At 47.4% G+C, this 21,703-nt stretch overlaps 1 protein-coding gene across 2 annotated transcripts in view; it reads left to right on the top strand.

The window, feature by feature from the left end:
* The window catches only part of SEMA4F (ssemaphorin 4F), a 127,983-nt gene extending 117,294 nt beyond the window's left edge, over positions 1-10,689 (top strand). For both annotated transcript variants that reach the window (XM_074992108.1, XM_074992107.1), the window contains 2 exons: positions 7,529-7,587; positions 8,368-10,689. In XM_074992108.1, coding sequence (XP_074848209.1) covers positions 7,529-7,587; positions 8,368-8,987 — 679 coding nt within the window. In that variant the 3' untranslated portion in view covers positions 8,988-10,689. The remainder of the gene's footprint in view (positions 1-7,528; positions 7,588-8,367) is intronic.
* Positions 10,690-21,703: the final 11,014 nt, after the last annotated feature.

The following is a 21,703-nucleotide window of genomic DNA, read 5'->3' as shown; positions in this document are numbered from 1 at the left end:
GGTATTGTTAAAAGCCATGTGGAAGCCAAGGTATAGTATGTTTACAGCATCCTCCCATCCCCATATGCCAGGCCCCTAAACATGTCAGAAGAGGAAATGAGGGTGGTTTGATATGATTTGTTCTTATTAAATCCATATTAGTTTTGTCCTGTTGCTGCTTACAAACTGTTTAATTGCTTCTAGTTTAATTTCAGATACCAAAATTAGGCTGACTGGCATAAAATTCCCCAGAATCTCTCTTTTCTCCCTTTTTAAAGGTGGACACTCTGTTTGCCCTCCTCAAGACTTCTGGGATCTCTTCTATCCTCCAGGAGTTCTAAGAACCCTTAGTAACAGAGAAAATGCCGTGCTAGTCTATATACTATCGAAACAAAAAAGCAGTCCAGTAGCACTTTAAAGACTAACAAAATAATTTATTAGGTGATGAGCTTTTGTGGGACAGACCCACTTCTTCAGCTCATAGCCATAGCAGAACAGACTCAATATTTAAGGCGCAGAGAGCCAAAAATAGTTGTCAAGGTTGACAAATCAGAAAAATATTATCAGGATGAGCAAATCAGAAAGTAGAGGGGCTGGGGGCAGGGGTCAAGAAGTGTAGATTAAGCCAAGTATGCAAAAGAGCCCCTATAATTACCTAGAAAATTCACATCCCTGTTCAAACCATGTGTTAATGTGTCGAATTTGAATATAAAAGAGAGTTCAGCAGGCTCTCTTTCCAATCTGTTGTGAAAATTCCTCTTCAATAAGATGCAAACCTTCAAGTTATTAACAGAATGGCCCACTCCATTAAAATGCTGACTGACCGGTTTGTGGATCAGGAGTGTTTTTGTCTGTTCTGTGCCCATTAATTCCTTGTCTAAGAGAGTTTGAAGTCTGTCCAATATACAAAGTATCTGGGTATTGTTGGCACATGATGGCAGCATATATGATGTTAGTTGAGGAACATGAGAATGAGCATGTGATTCTGTAAATAACCTGGTTACGTCCAGTGGTGGTATCTCCAGAATAGTTACGTGGACAAAGTTGGCAATGGGTTTTGTTGCAAGGAAAAGTTCCAGGACTGGTGTTCCTGTGGTATAGACTGAGATTGTTGGTGAGAATCCTCATAAGGTTGGGAGATTGTCTGTAGGGGAGAACAGGTCTGTCACCTAGGACCTTCTGGAATGTGGCATCCTGATTAAGGGTAGGTTGTAGGTCTTTAATGATGCATTGCAGTGGTTTGAGTTGGGGGCTGTAGGTAATGACCAGTGGTGTTCTGTTCTTGGCTTTTTTGGGCCTATCTTGGAGTAGCTGGTCTCTGGGTATTTGTCTGACCCTGTCGATTTGTTTTTTTATTTCTCCTGGTGGGTAATTCAGGTTTATGAATATGTGGTAGAGATCTTGTAGTTTTCGGTCTCTGTTAGTCGGATCAGAGCAAATGTGATTGTACCTAAGGTCTTGACTGTGAACAATGGATCTAGTTGTGTGTGCAGGATGGAAGCTAGAAGCATGTAGGTAAGTATAGCGATCAGTGGGTTTCAGTAGCTCAGTGCAGTCAGGGGCTCTTTTGCATACTTGGCTTTATCTAATTCTTGACTCCCCACCCCACCTTCTGCCCCTCTGCTCTCTGATTTACTCAACTTAATATTTTTCTGATTTGTCAAGCTTGATTACTGTTTTTGGTTCTCTGTGACTTAAATATTGAATCCGTTCTGGTATGGCTATGATCTGAAGAAGTCGGTCTGTCCCACGAAAGCTCGTCACCTAATAAATTATATTGTTAGTCTTTAAAGTGCTACTGGACTGCTTTTTTGTTTTGTTCTGTAAGTACTGCTATCTCCTCACAATCTATACTCTCACAGTAAGGTAGCCACAGAGGTCTTCACAAAGACAAACATTTTGAATATAACTATGTAGACAATACTTACAGCCTCAACTACAAAAATGATACGTGCATTAAAATAGGATTTACAGAGCCAGCAAGTTATAACATTAAAAATGATAGGTAAGAAGCCACATCTCATCCAAACCACTTCTGAGTTATGCATATTTATATTCATAACTCACTTTCTATAAAACATGGGGGGGAGTGTGTGTTCTGTAAAACTGTCTTGGGGTGGGTTGGGGTGTAATTATTCTAGCTGTCTGGAATGTATTTACATAAATATTGAATGTGTCTTAGGAATGCTAGCAGCACTGTCACCAAGTTCTTGAAGTGGACACTGAGCATACAGGTGCATACAGTAATACATAGCCTCATTTTGGTTCAGTCTGATTCAGGCCTAATGCTCTAGGCTGTCTGCACAAAAATGTTTTGAGATTCTTAGACACTGAACAAAGTGTCTCAAGCTTCCTCTAGGAATGATTCCCTCCTGAGCCTACTCCCAGGCCTTTGCCACCAGCCAACATCCCCATTCCAGACTTCCCTAGCAACTTTCCTCTCACTCCCCCTTGCCCAGAAGGCACGCATTGCTGGCCAGCTTTCCTCCTTTTCACCCATGTGCAGGTACCATTATTTGTGCCTGGAACACAAACCAGAGAGTGGGGCAAGTTTCTTGTGGTTGTGAGGTACAACGGTGTGGTTTTTAGATGTAATACTGTTTGTAATGGCTGGAACTGAGAGCGCTGGCTGCTCGGAATCTGGAACAACAGGAAACAGGAAGGAGAAAGGAGGAGATTAGCCAGCAGGTTAGGAGAGCTACAGAATGATGCAGCAGCTTTGTAAATAGGTTTCACTTTTGGAAATAAAGTTCTGTTAAAGTTTGCCAGTACCTTGCTTGCACAATACAACATTTTGGCGACGAGGATGACCCTTCTGCCTCTGAACCCACCTGCACCCTTTCTGCAAAGTCCAGGTGAGCCTCCAATTTCTTTTACTTTCTGCATTCAGATGTTTGAGACTTACCTGCTAGCAATCAGTGTTACAGAGCTTTCTGACATGAGAAAACATGCTCTGCTAATCCACTGCCTTGGAGAAGGGCAGCATATATTTTACACTTTCCCCCTTGCCGATGATAAATACGAGATTGCTCTTACTGCATTCAAAGAACTTTTTTGTCAAAAAAGTGAAAGTAGTAACTAATTGCTACAGATTTCACTGGCGTGAGCAGAAACCAGAGGACACTGTAATGCAGTATATTGCTTTTCTGAGGAGTCTGATTGTAACCTGTGACTTTGCGAATATGGCAGATAAGATGATTAGAGACCAGCTCATTGAAAAAACAATAAACGTACTTCTAGAACCACAATTTACACTGTAAAAAGCAATAACCATTGCTACCCAGATTGAGTCAGCTACAGAAGAAGCCAGAATAATGAGCAGACTACAGGAGGCTCAGTCTAGCAAGGTGAAAGCTAATAAAAACTCACAGATCCAGCAAATTCAAATTTGTACACATTCCAGTTTCACCTGGGACCCAAGATCAGGTTGAGGAGAAATTAGGCTGTGCTTATGGGTTTGTGCACAAAGTTAAAATGTGCCGTAATGTGATGCCTGTACAACAGAAGTTACAGTGATTTTCAGTCAGGGAAGCTGTTTCAGAGGAACTTAAAAATTGTGATCTCCACAATACCTTGTGAGCTACACAAGATATCCTGCAAAAGTAGCTCAGCACAATCAGTGCAAAAATAGTGGGATTTTGCTAAGGTGTGCTGCAGTAGCCAGTCCAATCAAGAGGTGCATGCGGTTACAATATCAGATGTTACTGTGCTGAGTGTGGACAAAATCACTACTGCACATATTCCAGAACAGATGCAAACGTTTCTGCCACGTCTTCAGGCAAATCACATACTATTCAGCTACTGTTAGATACTGGCTCAGCAGTATCTATACTACCTGATTCCAACTATTTGCATTACTTACAAGATGTGCCTCTTACTGAACCCAAAGTTGGTGTGCTATTTGAAGAACCAAATTCTGGTATGTGGCTGCCTGCCAGCAACAATGACTTTTGGTGATTGCTGTGTAACTGCAGAGTTTTACGTTGTCCATAAAGGCACTCCAATCCTTGGCAGAGAATTATTTGCTGCTTTAAACCTCAAGATCGTTAATGTACAAATTGATCTTCCTCAGCAAAGCACTCTTGAAGTACACACTCCAGTTTCACCTGGGACCCAAGATCAGGTTGAAGAGAAATTAGGCTGTGCTTATGGGTTTGTGCACAAAGTTAAAATGTGACATAATGTGATGCCTGTACAACAGACGTTTCAGTGATTTTCATTTTCAGTCAGGGAAGCTGTTTCAGAGGAACTTAAAAAACTTGTACCAAAGGACATTATTGAAAAAAGTAACTCATCTGAATAGGTTTCACCTATAGAGGTGACACAGAAGACTGGAGGCATTCATTCGTCTGTGTGGATTTAAAGGAGCCAAATAAAGCTATTGTGATTGACACCCACCCACTGCCTCACATAGAAGTATTTGTAGGACTCCTTGGAGCAAAAATGGTTTCTACTGTTGATTTGCAGATTATTCTGCATGAAGAAAGCAGAGACCTCACAGCATTATTACACATGATGAACTATTTCCTTTTAAACGTGTTTCATACAGTCTTGCATCTGCCCCAAGTGCCTTCCAAAAAGTGGTGTAATTGATTCTGAAGAATCAACATGGAGTTCAGTACTATCTGGATGATATTGAGCTTGAAAATACTTCTGAGGAGCATGAAAATAACCTGCAGTCTGTAGTAAACTGCATGAGTGCAGCAGGCCTCAAACTCTGCTTATCTAAATGCAAATTTAGACAAACAGCCCTCTCCTTTCTAGGGCATACAGTTTCACCAACTGGACTAAAACCTGATCCAGATCATATCCTAGCAATTTCAACGGCTCCTCCTCCACCAGATTTGTAAATCGTACATTCCTTCTTGGGTCTTACCTCCTGGTAAGCACAATTTATTCCCAGTTATGCTTCTGTCATTGAAACATTATGAGCATAGCTATAGAGAAGTTCAAACTTGGTGTGGACAATAGATGCACAAGCTAGTTTCAAAACTGAAAAAGTTGATTGTACATAGTCCAGTTCATGCACTATTCAATCCTGCATTGCAACAAGTGTGACTACTGATGCTTTGGACTGCGGACTTGGGGCTCTTCTCACACAACTTCATGACGACAATACAGAGAGGGTTGTTTCATTTGCTTGAAGGACACTTAGTGATGCTGAGAGAAAATACTCAACAGTTGAAAACAAAGCACTTGCTTATGTATGGGCTACTGAAAAAATGGAGAACTTACCTGTGAGGCCATACATTCAAGCTGTACACAGACCACAGCCCTTTGACAACATTACAAACCACAAAAGGACTAGGCAGAGCAGGAAATTGTATTGCTAGGAGGTCTGCAAGACTACTCTCTTTCAATTATGAAATGGAATATAACCCAGGAAACCATAGCATGACAGCTGATTGCCTTTCTCACCTGCCTTTGCCTTCACCAGATGGTTCACTGGAGGATGAGGATGAAGTAGTTGCACTTATTACAAGCACTCTTACTGCAGTTACAAGAGAGCAATTCCAAGCTGCTTGTTTAACATGCCCAATTCAATGAAAACTATGGGAATTCCTGACAAAGAGGTGGCCCAACAATCCTAAAAAGCATGATCCAGTTTTGCTGCCTTATTTTACAGTCCATGATTACCTTTATTTGATGGCTATGTGCTATGAGGTACATACCAGCTACTTGTGCCAGACGAACTACAGTCAAAACTCATATACCTGGCATGTGATACTTATCAAGGAATCAGAACCAAACAACGACCACAGGATCTGTATTCGTGGCCAGAGGCGGACTCCCAAACTGAAGCAATTATGAAATTCTGTGTCACTTACCAAATGCATGATAAGACAGCAGTGACATGTACTCTACCACTACAGCCTGTTCCTCTCCCAGATTCTGCATGGGAAAAGGTTGCGATTGACATTGTAGGACCCTTTGATATTGCTCCAATTGACTGTCATTATGCCATCACTTTAATTAATTATTTCAGTAAATGGCCCGAGGTAGCATTTACATTTCTTCTGCAACAGTGATTAAATTCTCGTCTACAGTTTTTAGCAGGGAAGGTGATCCCAAAGAACTGGTTTTGGATAATGGTAGTCAATTTACTTCCCTGGAATTTGAAACTTTTCTAGCAGAGAGGAACATTTTACATAGCAGATCTGTGTATTACCCTCAAGCCAATGAGAAAATCAAAAGGTTTAACAGAAGCTTGGAAGAGAGTTTGCAAACAGTTAAAATGGAAGGGCAGTCATAGATAACCTTCACTACTGATTTCTTGCAAGCATATAGGGCTACATGACATGCCACAACACAAAGATCACCTGCAGAGTTACTGCATGGGAAACAGATAAATACTAAACTGAACATTGCTGGATTGTTAAAGACCAAGACCTAATGTACCAAAAGAGGATGATGTGATTAAAACAGCTGAACAGAAACAGGAAAAGTGTACGGCTTCCACAAACGGTGGGGTTCTAAGGAACTGAAGTTTGAGTGTGTTTCCTTTGTTAGAGTAAGAAAATGTGGAATTCTACACAAAGGGGACCATAAATTCACACCTCCTTAAAATCATTGAGAAAAGGGGACCTTGCACCTATTGACTTTTTGATGGGTGTGTATGGAATGCTGCTTATCTTCCAGCTGCCTATGCACCAAGAGGAGATGATGCCAACACCCAGCCTATGTTGGATGACTTCACCATAGTACTAACACAACAAGATATTGCACTAGAAACTGGTTTTGAAAGATGGTCTGCCAGACCATCTTTATGTTGTTATGTAGTATGTTGTTATGTAGTATGTAGACCATGCTGTTATGTAGTATTTACAGTGTTTTCAGTGTAATATTTCTGCCAACAGTATAGTGGTTTGTTCCATATTTGTTGCAGTAGTTAGAACAATGTTTATTTTATAATTAAGAGCACTTCTTAAGAGAGGAGGGAATGTGGTGTTTAGATGCAATACTGCTTCTAATGGCTGAAACTGAGAGCATTGGCTGCTGGGAGTTTGGAACAATAGCAAACAGGAAGGAGAAGGGAGATTAGCCGGGGGCTTAGGAGAACTATAAAATGATGCAGCAGCTTTGCAAATAGGTTTTACTTGTGTAAATAAAGTGTTGTTGAAGTTTGCTAGTACTTTGCTTGAATGATACAATGAGTCAGGCAAATGCCTAGAAAACAGCAGTTGTCAGTTACTGTAGTAACTGACCTAAGCCTAGCGGGGTAGGTCCCAGGTCAGGTTAAGCACTGATTCTTGTTTGGGTAACTTCTGTCCTTTGTAGCTACTGGAGGTTTTAGTTTCTGTCCCCGAATTCCCTGCCATTTGGGCCCCTCCCCAAGACTCTCTGTGTAATTGTTTGCCACTCAAAAAAGGAGGCTTATCCTAGGTCCAGGAATCTCCCCCTCATTGCCCCCAGTTGCTTTCCTCACCTGCTGTAGAGCCAGACTTGCCTCCCCTACATGTGGTAACTTGGGCTGGGTAGATCATTTTCTGAAGAGGCTGCAGCAGCGACTGAACTTCATTGTGGTCTCTGCTTTTGTGTTTCATCTCAGATTACTCCAGGACCTCACTTCTCTAAGCATCTTAGCGCTGTGTCCACAGGAAGGCAAAGGTATGTGACTTGAGATATGTTGGGGCTAGAAGGAGAACAGAGATGGAAGAGCATCCAGCAATAGAAAGTTGGGTATTGGGCACTAGGTGGATAGTAGCTCTGAGGAGTTCCTGAGCAGTGTGGATGTGGCTCAGGGATCAGTGTTCCCATATCTGAAGGGGGAAGCACACCCTTAGCCATGTCTGGCTGTGCTCAGACTAACTCAAGGGAGCGGTTGTGCACAGAAAGCTGTGCTGGGGCGCATGCAGGCCTAGTGGCAGCTAGAAAGAAGCAACATGACAGGATACCAGTCTATACTGGGGGTGACTGACCTCTCCACTATTTTAGGGTCATGGGTTTCTCCCCATCCTGGGGCCCCTGGTGAGTAGGTCACATGACAGTGCAGCAGCTGTTGGCAGTGGGGAGCATGGAGACCCAAGTGACTTTGAACTGAGGTAGGAGTATAGAGTGAGTCGGTTTTAGGAGCTTCTTTCAGTACAATAGCAGGTGGGCTATGGAAAACAGAGAGGATGGGCAGAAAGAAATCCTAGAGTTGTTCCCAGTGAATCTAGGATATGAGTTCACCTCCCCATTGTATCTTTGCCATATGTTTCATTTCTACACTCTGCTTCTTTTGGCTCTAAGGGATACAGCTGCCCACTTGCTATTTCTATGGGGTAGGGCTGGGCTGGGAGATGCTCCTCTCCTGCTGCACACAACTGTGAAGAATCAGTGCATATGACAGGAGTCCTGTCTCATATTTGGCTTTTGCCTTTAATGCAGTGTCTCTTCCCCTTGCAGATATGTCTCTTACAGTTGTGTCAGTTTCCCTGGCTGCCCGCATTGTGCTTCCCTGCACTCCACCATCTGCCTGGGCAACCTGCATGTGGCAGAGACCTTTGGAAGATGAGACTGCATACTCCTTGCGCATTGATGGATTAGAATTCACAGTAACGGAAGAGACACTGGGTGAATACACCTGCCAGTGCACAGAAGGTGGAGTAGGGGGCGTGGTTGCCTCCTATAGCCTGATGAGAGGCAGGAGCTCTGCTAGCACATGGAATACAACTGAGCAGAGCTTCAGTGTCATGGTGGGACCCCTCTTGTTTTTGCTTGGGTTTGCTGCTGGCTCTGTCTTCATCTTCTTCTACAGGAGGCAGCGACGGGAGTATCTCCAGAGGGAGCTGCTCAGTCGTGAGAGAAATGGCCTGGATCTGATGCAGTCAAATTCGACTAGCTGCAGCCATGAACCACACACACCCAGTTCCCCAGAAGATGAGCACCACCCACTAGCTACAGCTAAGAAGAATTGTGGCCTGAATGGCTTCTCACACATCTACATCAATGACCTGGGCAAAGATCAAGCCCGGATCTACTTGACAGGCGTTCCACTGGCTAAGTGTGATGAAACCTCGATTTAGCAGTCTCCAAAGGCAGCATGTCTGTCACCAGCACCCATGGCGGTGCTTGCCACTACTGGGGCACAGCCATCACTGACAGCCATGGTAGTGTCTGCTTGTTAGGGGGAGGAGGGGCCCAGTCATTGTTAACATACCTGGCAGTGAGTGTCACAGTAGGTGAAAAGGGGCACAGCCAATGCTGGCGCTGCAAGTTGTGATGTCTTTCTTCATGTCATTGCCAGAGTTCTCATTCTTAGAATCCACTTGACTGGTGTTGCTGTCTAAGGCTGGTACTGGTGTGATGCCCCATGGCAGTCAGAGGGCAGAGCTGGTCTGTCTGTGAGTGAGACTTGCTCAGTTTTCTTTCTACTAAAACCCCTATGCAGCCTCTGGGCTCTGGCCAAAGAAATTCCCCACTCAGTGACTTTAAGTCCTCACATCCCACTTCCTTCTAACCTCTACAAAGCTGCTTGGAACAAGCCGGGGCATTTCTGTGTTAGTAACCTTGGGGTGTTACTTGGCAAGCATGCACCAGGGCTAAGTTCTTGGGTGCTCCTGTGTGTTGATATTCTTTGGAAGTGATGATTGTATTGGCTAAAAATTAGCCTAGATTTGTGACTGTAACCTGAGCTACCTGGAACAAAATTCCTTTCTCCCTCACCCTGCCTGCTGGGCAGGTGAAGGATGGAAAGAGACCTATTATTGGCTTCTTCAAGAATAGTCAACAAACACAGTCAGTACTTGCTGAAGCTTTATGTGGAGTTTTCTCTGCCTTTAGAGACTGGTATACAATGTCTCTGGAGTCCTCTTGGCTAATGCTGACAAATAACTGCCTTGGTGGCACTTTCTGTTAACGAGCATCATATTCGTGAATGTGGTGTGACTCAGAGCAGGTGCAAATTCTCTCTGCAATCATGCCACCCCTCTGCAAAGAGAAATTTGTCCTCCAGTTGCAGAAGTATGTAACACCCATCAGAAAGAACGGTGGCTGAAGTTCTGTAGCTACGTCTTCCCTGGCTGCAGATGCCTTCAGTCCACAGCCATGTGGATCTCTGCGTGTCTGGACTGGAGAAGGCCCAACACAACTTTGCCAGCTGTGTTATGGCTGATGGGAATGATCAGAGCTAGTGACATAGTGGTGCTGTGGAATGTCATAGCTATGCATGTTGCATCAGAAAGAGTCTAGAACAGTAAGGATGTTCTTCCTCTGAGGTGAAACCCCCTCCCAGAACTGCTCGTTCCTCTAAGCAGAGCGATGGTAGGAGGAGGAGTTTGTTGCTGAGATATTCATGCTGTAAAACACTGAGCCTGGAGACATCTCCCCTGTTAGAAATGTCACAGTCACATGAGACTCTCTTTGCAGCTGATGAGCTGCACATGTGGGACTGGGAACACACCCATCACTCCTGTGTGTTCACCTACAACCTGCCCCAGTCCAGCCTCCTTTAACCTGTTCAATGAGATGGTCCCAATCTTCCATTTTTTTTGCTGGCTTCCTCAGAAGAGCCACTGGCCTTGTCTATCTCCCTTGCAGGCTGGTTAAGAGTCTCCAGCCACTAGAGCTTTATCAGCTTCCCTTGCAATCTCGGTGAGAACTCCTTTCTTAGCTCCTCATGGGCTTCTGCTGTGGCTGGGTGAGGGTGGGAGTTAAATTAATGTCACCTGGTGTTTTGCTGTTTTCTGTTTTGTTTTTTTTTTTATTTTATGGATTTATTAAAATTGTTGTCAGAAGGAATCACTGGGTGTTGATGAGAGGAAGGTGAAGGGTGTTGGTAGATGCAAATGCTTCAGGGCTTCATTATTAGTGATATTTCCATTATGTGCTGGGACAGTACCATGCTTCCTGTCAATATAAGCATAGTCCTACTGGGTCAGATCAATAATCCATCTAGCTCTGTATCCTGTTTGCTGACTTCCCAATGGCAGGTGCTTCAGAGGGAATGAGCAAAACAGGTAATCATAAAGTCATCCTTCCCCTGTCACCCATTACCAGCTTCTCACACTGACTACAGACACTTTAGTGCTTGGTTTTGCATACCCACCCATCCTGGCTAACAGATCTCTACCCTGTGAACTTAGCTAGTTCCTTTTTGAACCCTGTTATAGTCTTGGCCTTCACCACATTCTCTGTTAAGGAGTTCTACAAGTTTACACCGTGTTCTGTGAAGAAATAAGTAAATAGATTATAATGTCTGAAAAGGACTGTTTCTGGTATCTACTATAATCTGAATTGCTCAAGCCAGAGAATTTCATCAAGTCAGCCCTGCATGATGCGCATAATTTTTGGATGAGATAGTGTTGCTGTAGAAATGCATCAAAACTGAATTCATTGAGTCAGTCTCTGTCCCCCTAGGTAAATTGTTACAGCAATTAATTTCACTCATGATAGAAAAAAAAGTGCCTTAATATTAGACTGTCTTTTTGTAACTTCGGTTTCCAGCATTATGGTCTTTTTGTGCCTTTGTCTGAGAGGTTTAAAAAGCTCTCTCATAAATAGAAACAGTCCTTGAGCAAGTCATCCCTGCTTTTGGATAAACTAAGTAGATTGACCTTTTTCAGTCACTCAGTGCTTTCCCAGACCACATATCATTCTTATCCATTATCTGAACACTTTCCAATTAGTTTACCTTCTTTTTTTGAGAATGTGGGGTCTGGCTAAAGTGCTTTCTCCCACCTGTCTGTCACAGATACATAGAAAATTAGGGTTGGAGGGTACTGAGAAACATCTAGTCCAAACTACTTCTTGAAGCAGGACAAATCCCACCTAAATTATAACCCCAGTCATGGTTTTGTCAAGCCAGTCTATAAAAATATCTGCAGATAGAAGGTTCACCACCTCCCCACATGACCAGTTCCAGTTCTTCACCACCCTCAAAGACACAGTTAGGGTTGGGGCCAGAGGGGACAAGGGTTTTTGCTAGGGTCAGAGAAGGAATAAGAGTTAGGGTTGTGTTTCGGTTAGGATTGGGGAAGTTAGGGTTGGGATTAGGGTAAGGGTTGGTTTAGGGTTCAGGCTACGATTGGGTTAGGGGTTTCTGTTAGGGTTAGAGTTTAGGGTTGGGTTTGAGGTTAGGTTAGCATTTAGGGTTTCCAATTTAGGATTGGTTGTATTAGAATACAAACCAGTGAGTGCAAGAATGATGGTTGTGTGATTCGAAGCAAAACCATTCAACATCTCCGTCATTCAGGTATATGCACCCACGTCGGACAGTACGGAGGAAGAGATTGAGCTATTTTATAAAGATTTGACAAAGATGGTGGAGGAGATACTGAAGAAAGATATGTTGATCATCGGAGGAGATTGGAATGCAAAGGTTGGAACAGTTAATGAAGGTTGGGAGAGAGTCATGGGAAGGTTTGGGTATGGAGAAGGAAATGAGGTGAGAAACTGTTCAAGTTTGTTACAGTGCATGAGATGGTGATTTGCAACACGAGAGTCCAACAAAAGGACTGTAGGAAGTGGACATGGCGATTGAATGACAGGAAGTCCAAGAACATGATAGATATAATTTTGATAAGAAGAAGATGGATAACATCAGTACAGCAGTGCCGAACTTTCCAAGGAGCAGATATACACTCAGACCACAGTCTAGTGATCACAAACATCAAGATACAGCTGCAAAGAAAATGTAAGACACAGTTTAAGAAAAGAAGAGATGTGGCGAGGCTATGTGAGGAACAAACAGGGAATGCATACAGAACAGTGCTCGAAGAGAAGATTAAGAATATCACCACAGAGAAAGACCTAGATAAGAGAGTCACAGGGATAGCCATTGCAATAGAAGAGGCAATTGAGCATACTGTTCCAGAAGAATAAAAGATCAGTAAGAAGTGGATTACCCAGAACACACTGAAGTTGGCTCAAGAGAAAAGAGCATTGAAGATCAGAACAGATGTTTCTGAGATGGCAGAACAGCAATATAGGATGAAATGCAATGAGGTAAGGAAAGCAGCCAGAAAGGATAAGGGGAAATGGTTAGAGGAGCAATGTGAAGATATGGAGCGGTATTATGGTGAATATAAGACCAGGGAGGTTTATAAGACAATTAAAATAGTAATAGGATATGTCAACCGAAGCAGATGGCGATCAAAGATGAGAACGAAGAAGTGCTCATGAACAGGGAGAAGATTTTGCAGTGATGGATGAGATATTGCACTGATCTATACAAAGCACAGTTGGACCAGAGTGTCTCAGAGAGTCTGATTGAAGAATTGAAAGAGATATCTTCCCCCCCACCCCCCGAGCATCGATAGCGAGACCGATATTTCAAAGGAGGAAGTAGAAAAAGCAGTGAAATGACTAAAGAACAACAAGAGTCCTGGAAATGATAAGATCACAGGAGAGATGAACAGATATCAAATACTTGGGCAGTGTTGGAGTCATACAGAGTGGATAGCAGACTTAATACAGTTGTTGAAAGATAGTGATAATGCGGAGGCAGCGGTGATAACATGCGGGGAGTTGGGAAGTTGGTTTAAAACAAGTAGAGATACAAGACAAGGAGATCCAATATCGCCAAGTATCTTCATCGCACATCTGGAGAGAGCAATGGACGAGATCAAGGAAGAGGTAAAAGGGATATCTGTGCACGGGAAAAGCATGAACAACTTGAGATTTGCAGATGATATAGTTATCATTGAGGAAGATGAGGAGAAGCTAGCAAAAAAGGTGCAAGTGTTGAAGAAGGGAAGCAGTACGGACTGATTATGAACATCGATAAAACAAAAACAATGGTATTTGGAGATAAGGAAATAAGAAGGAAGATCAGTATGGATGGTATTGAACTAGAAAATGTAGAGAAGTTCACATCTGGGGAGCAACATAATGTATGATCTAGGCTGTAAGAAGGAAATAGCGACTAGAATAGCGAAAGCGAGAGCAAGTTTGAAGGCGATGGATAAGATCTGGAAAAGCAAAACAATTAGCTTAAGAATGAAGTGTATTCAGCAGCATATTGTACGGATGTGAGACATGGGTGATAACGAAAGGTTCGAAAGGAGTTGTTATAGAAAGGATGGATGCAGAAGGTCACCAATGAGGAATTATATAGGAAGATACAGCCAAAAGAGAACCTGCTGCAGAAGGTTATAAAATGGAAGCTACAATTTGGTGGACATATTTGCAGAATGAACGACGAACAAAAAATCAAGACCCTAGTATTGGGTATAACGGATGGTTTGAATAGGAGAGGCAGACCCCACAGAGAATGGGTAGATGATGTGGTAGATTGGTGCGGAGCTAGTCTATGGAAACTAAGCCATTCTGCACTGGATAGGGAAAGATGGAAGGAAATAGTGAGAGAGGCTTCAGACACCCAACGGGTGCTGAGCCCACGGTTATTGATGATGAATTTAGGATTGGGGTAGGTTAGGGTTGGGGTCAGTGATAAACTTAGGGTTGGGCAAGGAGGAGGGGTTGGGGTAGATTTAAGGTTCTTCTTCGAGTGTCCCCGTGGGTGCTCCACAATAGGTGTCGGGCTCGCCCGGCGCCTCAGATCGGATCTTCCAAGCAGTTTCTGCCGGACCGCGCATGCGCTGGCGCGCGTTGCTCCCTTGTGCGCTCCTGGCCACGTGCGCGATCTGGTCCCCGCCAGTTCCTCTTAACCGCCATCGGCTGCAGACGGAATCCAAACTAGGCTAAGGCCAAGTTAGTGTATTCAATGGTTTTAACTGTTTTTTCTTTAAACTTTTCAAGTTCTTAGGCTACTGCAAGTTAGCCAGTTGTTGGTTTTTTTTTTGTTTTTTTTTTTTTAAAATAACAAGCGGGACGGCATTCAGTCCAGTCCCAGTAACAAGCGGAACACCGGAGGCCAGGAGCCTAGGGCCATCAGCCCTCCTGCCGCGGCAGGCTATTGGAGAAGGGGAAAAACAGCACAGAGAAGGTGCTAAGTACCCATTAACAACTGAAAGACTCACCAACAACGTCCTCTTCAGGATTTGAGAAATGTGAGTCCTGCCGAGAGGCAATGCCAGCGTCTGATGGGCACAGTCTCTGCATAAGGTGCCTGGGGGAGTCCCATGTCACGCAGAAATGCTCCTTCTGTGCAAAACTAACAGCCAGAGCAAGGAAGGACAGGGAGATGCGGCTTAAAATGCTGCTCTTCGACAAGGCCCTCCAGCCAGACGTGCCGGAGCGGCCGCAACAGGAGGGACCCTCCGGGGCGCATAAAAGGAAAGCCACCTCCCTCACCCCATCAGCGCAAAAACGGAGGAAAGTCTCCCCAGCCCGATCCCTGCCGGCAGCAACAGCGAGCGGGACGGGAGAAGCGCGCAGCCCCCAGCCGCAGCAACAGCTGATCGGCGGCGGCACGGAGAGCCACGTGGAAGCGGCTCAGCCTCCGATAATCAAACAGCCACCCCGCACCACAGGCAGGGCGGCGGCTAAACAAGCGCCAGTACCGGCGGCACCGCAAGCAGCGGCACCGACCCCCGGGGAACCGGCGGTGCAGAGCACGCAGGCACGTAGCCTGCAGGCACCGGAGGACACTGCCCGCGCGGCACCGCCCATGAGCGTGCCGAGCACGGCGCGGACGGGGCCGAGATCCCTTACACGCCAGGGGGCAGAGTTACCTCCTCAAGGGAGGGGGAAGGCTGCACACAAAATGAGGCACCTCAGCCCCTCTCCAGACAGGGCTGCGGAGTTGCTTTCTTTCAGCCCTCCGCTTATGCTGCAGACTCCAACCAGAAGGCAGGGGTCCCCCCTAGCCTACCCGGAGCCCCCTTCTCCATTTTTACAACCAGCCTCGCCCTGGCTGGGACCACCTTCACCCTTCCTGGGGTTTGAGCCGCTGGAATACTATCCAAAATCGCTCTCTCCAGTGTCCCAGATCTCTCGACGATCTCGCTCCCCCAGACGCAGAGGGTATGCACCAAGGGAGTGGTCTAGGTCACCTTCCCAATAACAGTGCCTATACTGCCATGGTCACCCCTATCACGCGGGGCATAGACACCACCAGCAATCTACCAGGGAAAGATCCCCACAGACGATCTCGTATCCTCGAGGGCAATCGCGAACGGGGACAGAGACTCAAGTATCTCAGGGGGGACTGGTTATGGAACCCCGAGATTTTCCCTCGCAAGCCTCTAGCGAGAGGGTGTACCATCACCAACAGGAACCGGAAGGGTCCAGAGAGGCGTACCACAGTGGTTCCTCTCTCTCCTCCCCGGACGAGGCTACGGCCCCGGGGGACGTCCATCCTCCGGACGATCTCAAACAGTTTCAAGAGCTGTTTAAGAGAGTGGCCTTCACGCAAGGCATCCAGACAGCAGAGATGCAAGAGAAACACCATAAGCTCCTCAAAAATCTGAGACCTCCGGCCTCCTCCAAAATAGCAATACCGCTTGATGAAGCAATCTTGGAGTCCGCCACTACGATATGGCAGACCCCTGCGACTATTCCGCCTGTCCACAAGAGAGCTGATAAGAAATACTTCGTGCCGGCGAAGGGCATGGAGTTCCTGTTCAGCCACCCACAACCAAATTCCTTGGTGGTGGAGTCGTCGCAACAAAGATCAAAGACATCTCAATTCAAGACGGGGGAACAGACAAAGATGCCAAGAAGCTAGAGCTGTTCGGCAGAAAGGTCTACTCCTCCTCCACTCTACTGTTACGAATGGCAAATTACGCAGCGCATTTAGCGAACCATAATTTCGACAACTACACTAGGTTAACCTCCCTCATGGACTCGCTTCCAGAGGACAAGAAACCGGTGCTTAAGGCCATCGTGCAAGAAGGCTACGCGGCCTCGAGGACAGGAGTTCAGATCGCCCTGGACGTTGCGGACACAGCAGCACGTTCCACAGCTACGGCAGTGGTGATGCGAAGGGAGTCCTGGCTCCAGACTTCGGGTATACCAAGGGATCTGCAGGCAAAGATAGTCGATCTTCCCTTCGACTCGCAGAAGCTGTTTGCTGAATCAACTGACTCGGTCCTTCATTCCAGTAAAGATTCAAGAGCCACACTTAGGACCCTGGAGATTTACACCCCTCCATACAGAAAGAAAAAGTACTACCCTCAACAAAGACGGTACCAGTACCAGCAACAGCGTCCCCAGCACCACAGGGGTTACGAGCAAGGGCGACATCAACAGCACCAGCAGTACAGAACTCCCAGGTGACGTTCCCAACAGAGCCGTGCGTCCTCGGGGCAGGGCCAAAGGCCACAAGTTTGACACACAGATCCAGGGCTGCGCCATCACTACCATCGCACAAGGTCATCCGAAGCGGCTATTCCACCATCGCCTCCCACCATTCTACGACCAGTGGCAAAGGATCACCACAGACAAATGGGTGCTGGAGATCATAGCCACGGGGTACGCCATCCCCTTCCAGTCGCTTCCACCACCACGACCTCCACCCAGGCCCCACCTCCAGAAGGCCTCCCACGTAGCGAGGCTCAAGCAGGAGGCAGACCATCTCATGCTCATAGGGGCAGTGGAAAGAGTGCCGGAGCAACTGCAAGGAAAAGGGTTCTACTCAAGGTACTTCCTCACGGAGAAAAAGACAGGAGGCTGGAGGCCCATCTTAGATCTTCGAGGCCTCAACCGGTACCTGCGCAAGCAACGCTTTCGGATGATCACAATCGCCTCCATCCTTACGGCACTGGACGATGGAGATTGGTTCGCAGCCCTCGAGTTACAAGACGCGTATTTTCACATAACTATCCATCCGGCTCACCAGCGATTCCTCCGGTTCATGGTAGGCAAAGAACGTTTTCAATACAAGGTCCTACCGTTTGGCCTCTCCTCGGCCCCCAGAGTCTTCACCAAGACCTTGGCAGTGGTGTCAACCTACCTGCACAGACGGGGGTATTTATATTCCCATATCTGGACGACTGCCTACTCAAAGGGGCCTCGAAGGAGGAGGTACTACGCATGATATGCATCACAGCAGGCACGTTCTCTTCGCTCGGTCTGGTTATCAATCTGGCAAAATCAAAGATAGACCCCACACAGGACATAGAGTTCATAGGGGCACACACAAATTCTATTACAGCGAGAGTATATCTACCAGAGACTCGCTTTCGGGCCATCGGCTCCCTCGTGCAGGTCATCACCTTCAGCCCTACGGTGCCGGTCCTGACGTGCTTATAGCTGCTGGGCCACATGGCAGCGGCGACGTTCATAGTACAGCACGCCAGGTTACACATGCGCAGCATGCAGCACTGGCTGGCGAGCGTATACAAACCGGCAGCACACACCGTTCCCAGGGTGGTGTCGCCCACAGCAGAGGTGCGCAAATCCCTGCAATGGTGGGTAAACCCCAAGAACTTGCTAACAGGGGTACCCTTCCACCAACCACAAATATCGGTTTTTCTTACTACAGATGCCTCCCTCATAGGGTGGGGAGCACACATGGGCGAAGAGGTGACACAAGGGCTGTGGTCCTCCACGGAGCAGTCACTGCACATAAATATACTGGAGCTCAGAGCAGTGTTCAACGCCTGCAAACACTTTCGAGACCATATACAAGGCAAAGTAGTCGGGATCAGTACAGACAATACCTCCACCATGTTTTATATAAATCGGCAAGGAGGAGCTCGGTCCCGTGCCTTATGTGCGGAAGCAGTCCGGTTGTGGAACTGGTGCATCGCCAACAATATAACCTTGAAAGCCTCGTACTTACCAGGCGCTCACAATGTGAAGGCAGACCAGCTGAGCAGGCGTTTTGCACTCATGCACGAGTGGCAGATCCGTCCCGATCTGCTACGACCGATTTTTCACGCATAGGGTTTTCCCCAGATAGACCTGTTTGCTACTCAACACAACAAGAAGTGCCCACGATTCTGCTCCAGGGCAGGACTGGGACGGGGGTCCCTGGGGGACGCATTCGCGATCTCGTGGAGGGGCCCCCTGCTTTACGCTTTTCCTCCCACAGTGCTGATTCACAAAGTCTTGTAGAAAGCCAGGAGGGAAGGAGCCCGAATGATCCTGATAGTCCCAACGTGGGATCGACAGCAATGGTTCCCCCTACTCCTGCGCATGTCAGACCGTCCACCGATGCCTCTTCCGGTGGCACTGGATCTGCTCACGCAAGCCCAGGGGTCCATAGTACATCCGCACCCCCAAGGCCTGAGACTACAAGCGTGGTTAATCCATGGCTCAGCTCCCTAGAGAGCACATGCACGGAGGAAGTGCAGCAAGTCCTAGAAAGTAGCAGGAGGACTTCCACCAGGAAGACCTACAAGCAGAAATGGACTCGCTTCACGGCTTGGTGTTCTACCAAACAGCTGGCCCCCCTTTCAATGCCCATACCTGTAATATTAGAGTATTTACTGGACCTCAAGAGAGGAGGACTCTCACTATCCTCATTAAAGGTCCACCTTGCTGCCATGTCGGCGTTCAGACATGAGGAGGAAGGGGACACGGTGTTCGCCCATCCCATGGTTACCAGGTTCCTCAAAGGGTTGGTAAACCTATACCCCCCTCGGAAACCGCTTCCACCTTCGTGGAACTTGGACCTGGTGCTTAACGTGCTAACGGGACCACCATTCGAGCCCTTGGCCACGGTTTCCCTCCGCCTCCTTATGATAAAGACGACCTTTCTTCTCGCAATTACGTCAGCTCGCAGGGTGAGCGAGCTTGCGGCAGTGATGGCAACGCCACCCTGCACTGTTTTTTCCAAGGAGGCGGTAACCATATGGCTGCATCCAGCCTTTGTTCCTAAGGTTTCTTCTGAGTTTCACATTAATGAGCCTATTGTTTTACCCTTGTTTTATCCAAAGCCTCATAACTCTAACAAAGAGGCGCGCCTACACCTCCTGGACGTGAGGAGGGCGCTAGCCTTCTATGTAGACAGGACCAAGTCCTTCCGGAAAACGGATAGACTCCTAGTCTCTCTCGCTCCCAAATCGAAAGCAGAAGGTCTCTCTTCGCACAGAATCTTGAAGCACATCGTATCCTGCATAAAAATGTGCTACGAACTCAAAAAGACTCCTTTACTGGCCACTCCCAGGGCTCATTCCACTCGGGCAGTGGTGGTATCAACAGCCTTCTTCAAGGGTGTTGCGCTAAAAGACATCTGCAGAGCGGCGACCTGGTCATCCTATGACACCTTCGCCAAACATTATGCCCTTCACAGGGTATTCCAAGAGGATACCCGTCTCTCGACAGCGGTCCTCTCGGGGACAAGCTGCACATAATCCGATTACCCATCTCCTATCTTGGGTTACTGCTGGGTAGTCACCTATTGTGGAGCACCCACGGGGACACTCGAAGAAGAAAGACAGGTTACTCACCGTAGTAACGGTGGTTCTTTGAGATGTGTCCCCGTGGGTGCTCCACTACCTGCCCATCCTCCCCGCTTCGGATCTCTGTTTAGTGTTTTGCAGGAGCATCCGATGCGGTTGGTCAAGGAACTGGCGGGGACCGGATCGCGCACGTGGCAAGGAGCGCGCAAGGGAGCGGCGCGCGCCGGCGCATGCGCAGTCCGTCAGAAACTGCTTGGAAGATCCGATCTGCGGTGCCGGGCGAGCCCAACACCTATTGTGGAGCACCCACGGGGACACATCTCGAAGAACCACCGTTACTACGGTGAGTAACCTGTCTTTATGGGGGTTAGGGTTGGGTTCACTGTTAGAGTTGGGTAGCGTTACGGTCAGTGGTTAGGGTTTGGGGCAAGGTTAGGGGCAAGACCAGAGCTATCAAGGCAGAAGCGCTGCGATTGTATGCAGAAGCTAACAAGGAAGTGAAGAAAAGTATGAAGAGGGATAAAAAGAACTTCATGGAAGCACTAGCACAACAAGCCGAGCAAGCCGTAGGCCATAGGGTTAAGGGTTTAGGGTTGGGGTCAGGGTTAAGGGTCAGGGGTTAGGGTTAGGGTTGGGGTTAGGTTTAGGGTTAAGGGTTAGGGTTAGGGTTGGGGTTGGGGTTAGAGGGTTGGGGGTGGGGTTGGGGGTTGGGGTAGGGTCTAGGGGTTAGGGGTAGGGTTAGGCGTAGGGGTTAGGTTTACCTATTGGATGCCGGGGGAGTGGGCAGGCGTGGCCTGCCCACGGCTACAGGGCCCCTCTCACGATGAGAGGGGGACCCATTAAAAACAGCCCGGTTCCAAGTAAATACGGGGGACAACGAAAGAAAAACCAGGAGCGGGAGTGAGGGTCAAAGGTTTAAAATGAGGGAGCCAGAGGGGGACACCGAGCAGAGGACCCGGGACAGCACCCACCGTTCCTCAAAGGCGTCCAGGGAGTTGGTGGACGCCGCCCAGAGGAACTCTGCTCGGATTCGTGAGCAGAGGGAGGGACGGAAGTAGGCCCCACAGTTGCAGGTCGCCCCCCCTGCCAGCCTCCTCTCCCTGTTTTTGTAAATGGCCATTTTGGCCGTGGCCAGGAGGAGGCTGATGACGAGGTCCCGTGACTTTGTGGGGCCACGGTTAGGGTGTGAGAGGATGAGAAGGTGTGGAGAGAAGTGCAGCCAGAACCTCAAGAGGAGGTTCTGGAGGAGCCGGAAGAGGGGCTGCAGCCTGGCGCACTCGATGTAGATGTGCGCCAGGTTCTCCCTCGTGCCGCAAAAGGTACAGGTGTCCGGGATGGGGGTGAACCGTGCCAGGTACACACCCGTGGTCACCGCTCCGTGGAGGATTCTCCAGCTGATGTCCCCGGCGGGCCGCGGGACCAAGGTGGAGTAGAGGCTGGCCCACCGGGGCTCCCCACCCTCCGATGACGGTAAGAGGTCCCGCCATAGGGTTAGGGTTAGAGGGTTAGGGGTTAGGGGTTAGAGGGTTAGGGTCAGGGTCAGGGTCAGG

Source organism: Carettochelys insculpta, chromosome 4 (assembly GCF_033958435.1).
Source record: "Carettochelys insculpta isolate YL-2023 chromosome 4, ASM3395843v1, whole genome shotgun sequence".
Lineage (NCBI taxonomy): Eukaryota > Metazoa > Chordata > Testudines > Carettochelyidae > Carettochelys > Carettochelys insculpta.
Note: the sequence above shows the minus strand (reverse complement) of the source record. Positions and strands in the feature narration are given on the sequence as shown.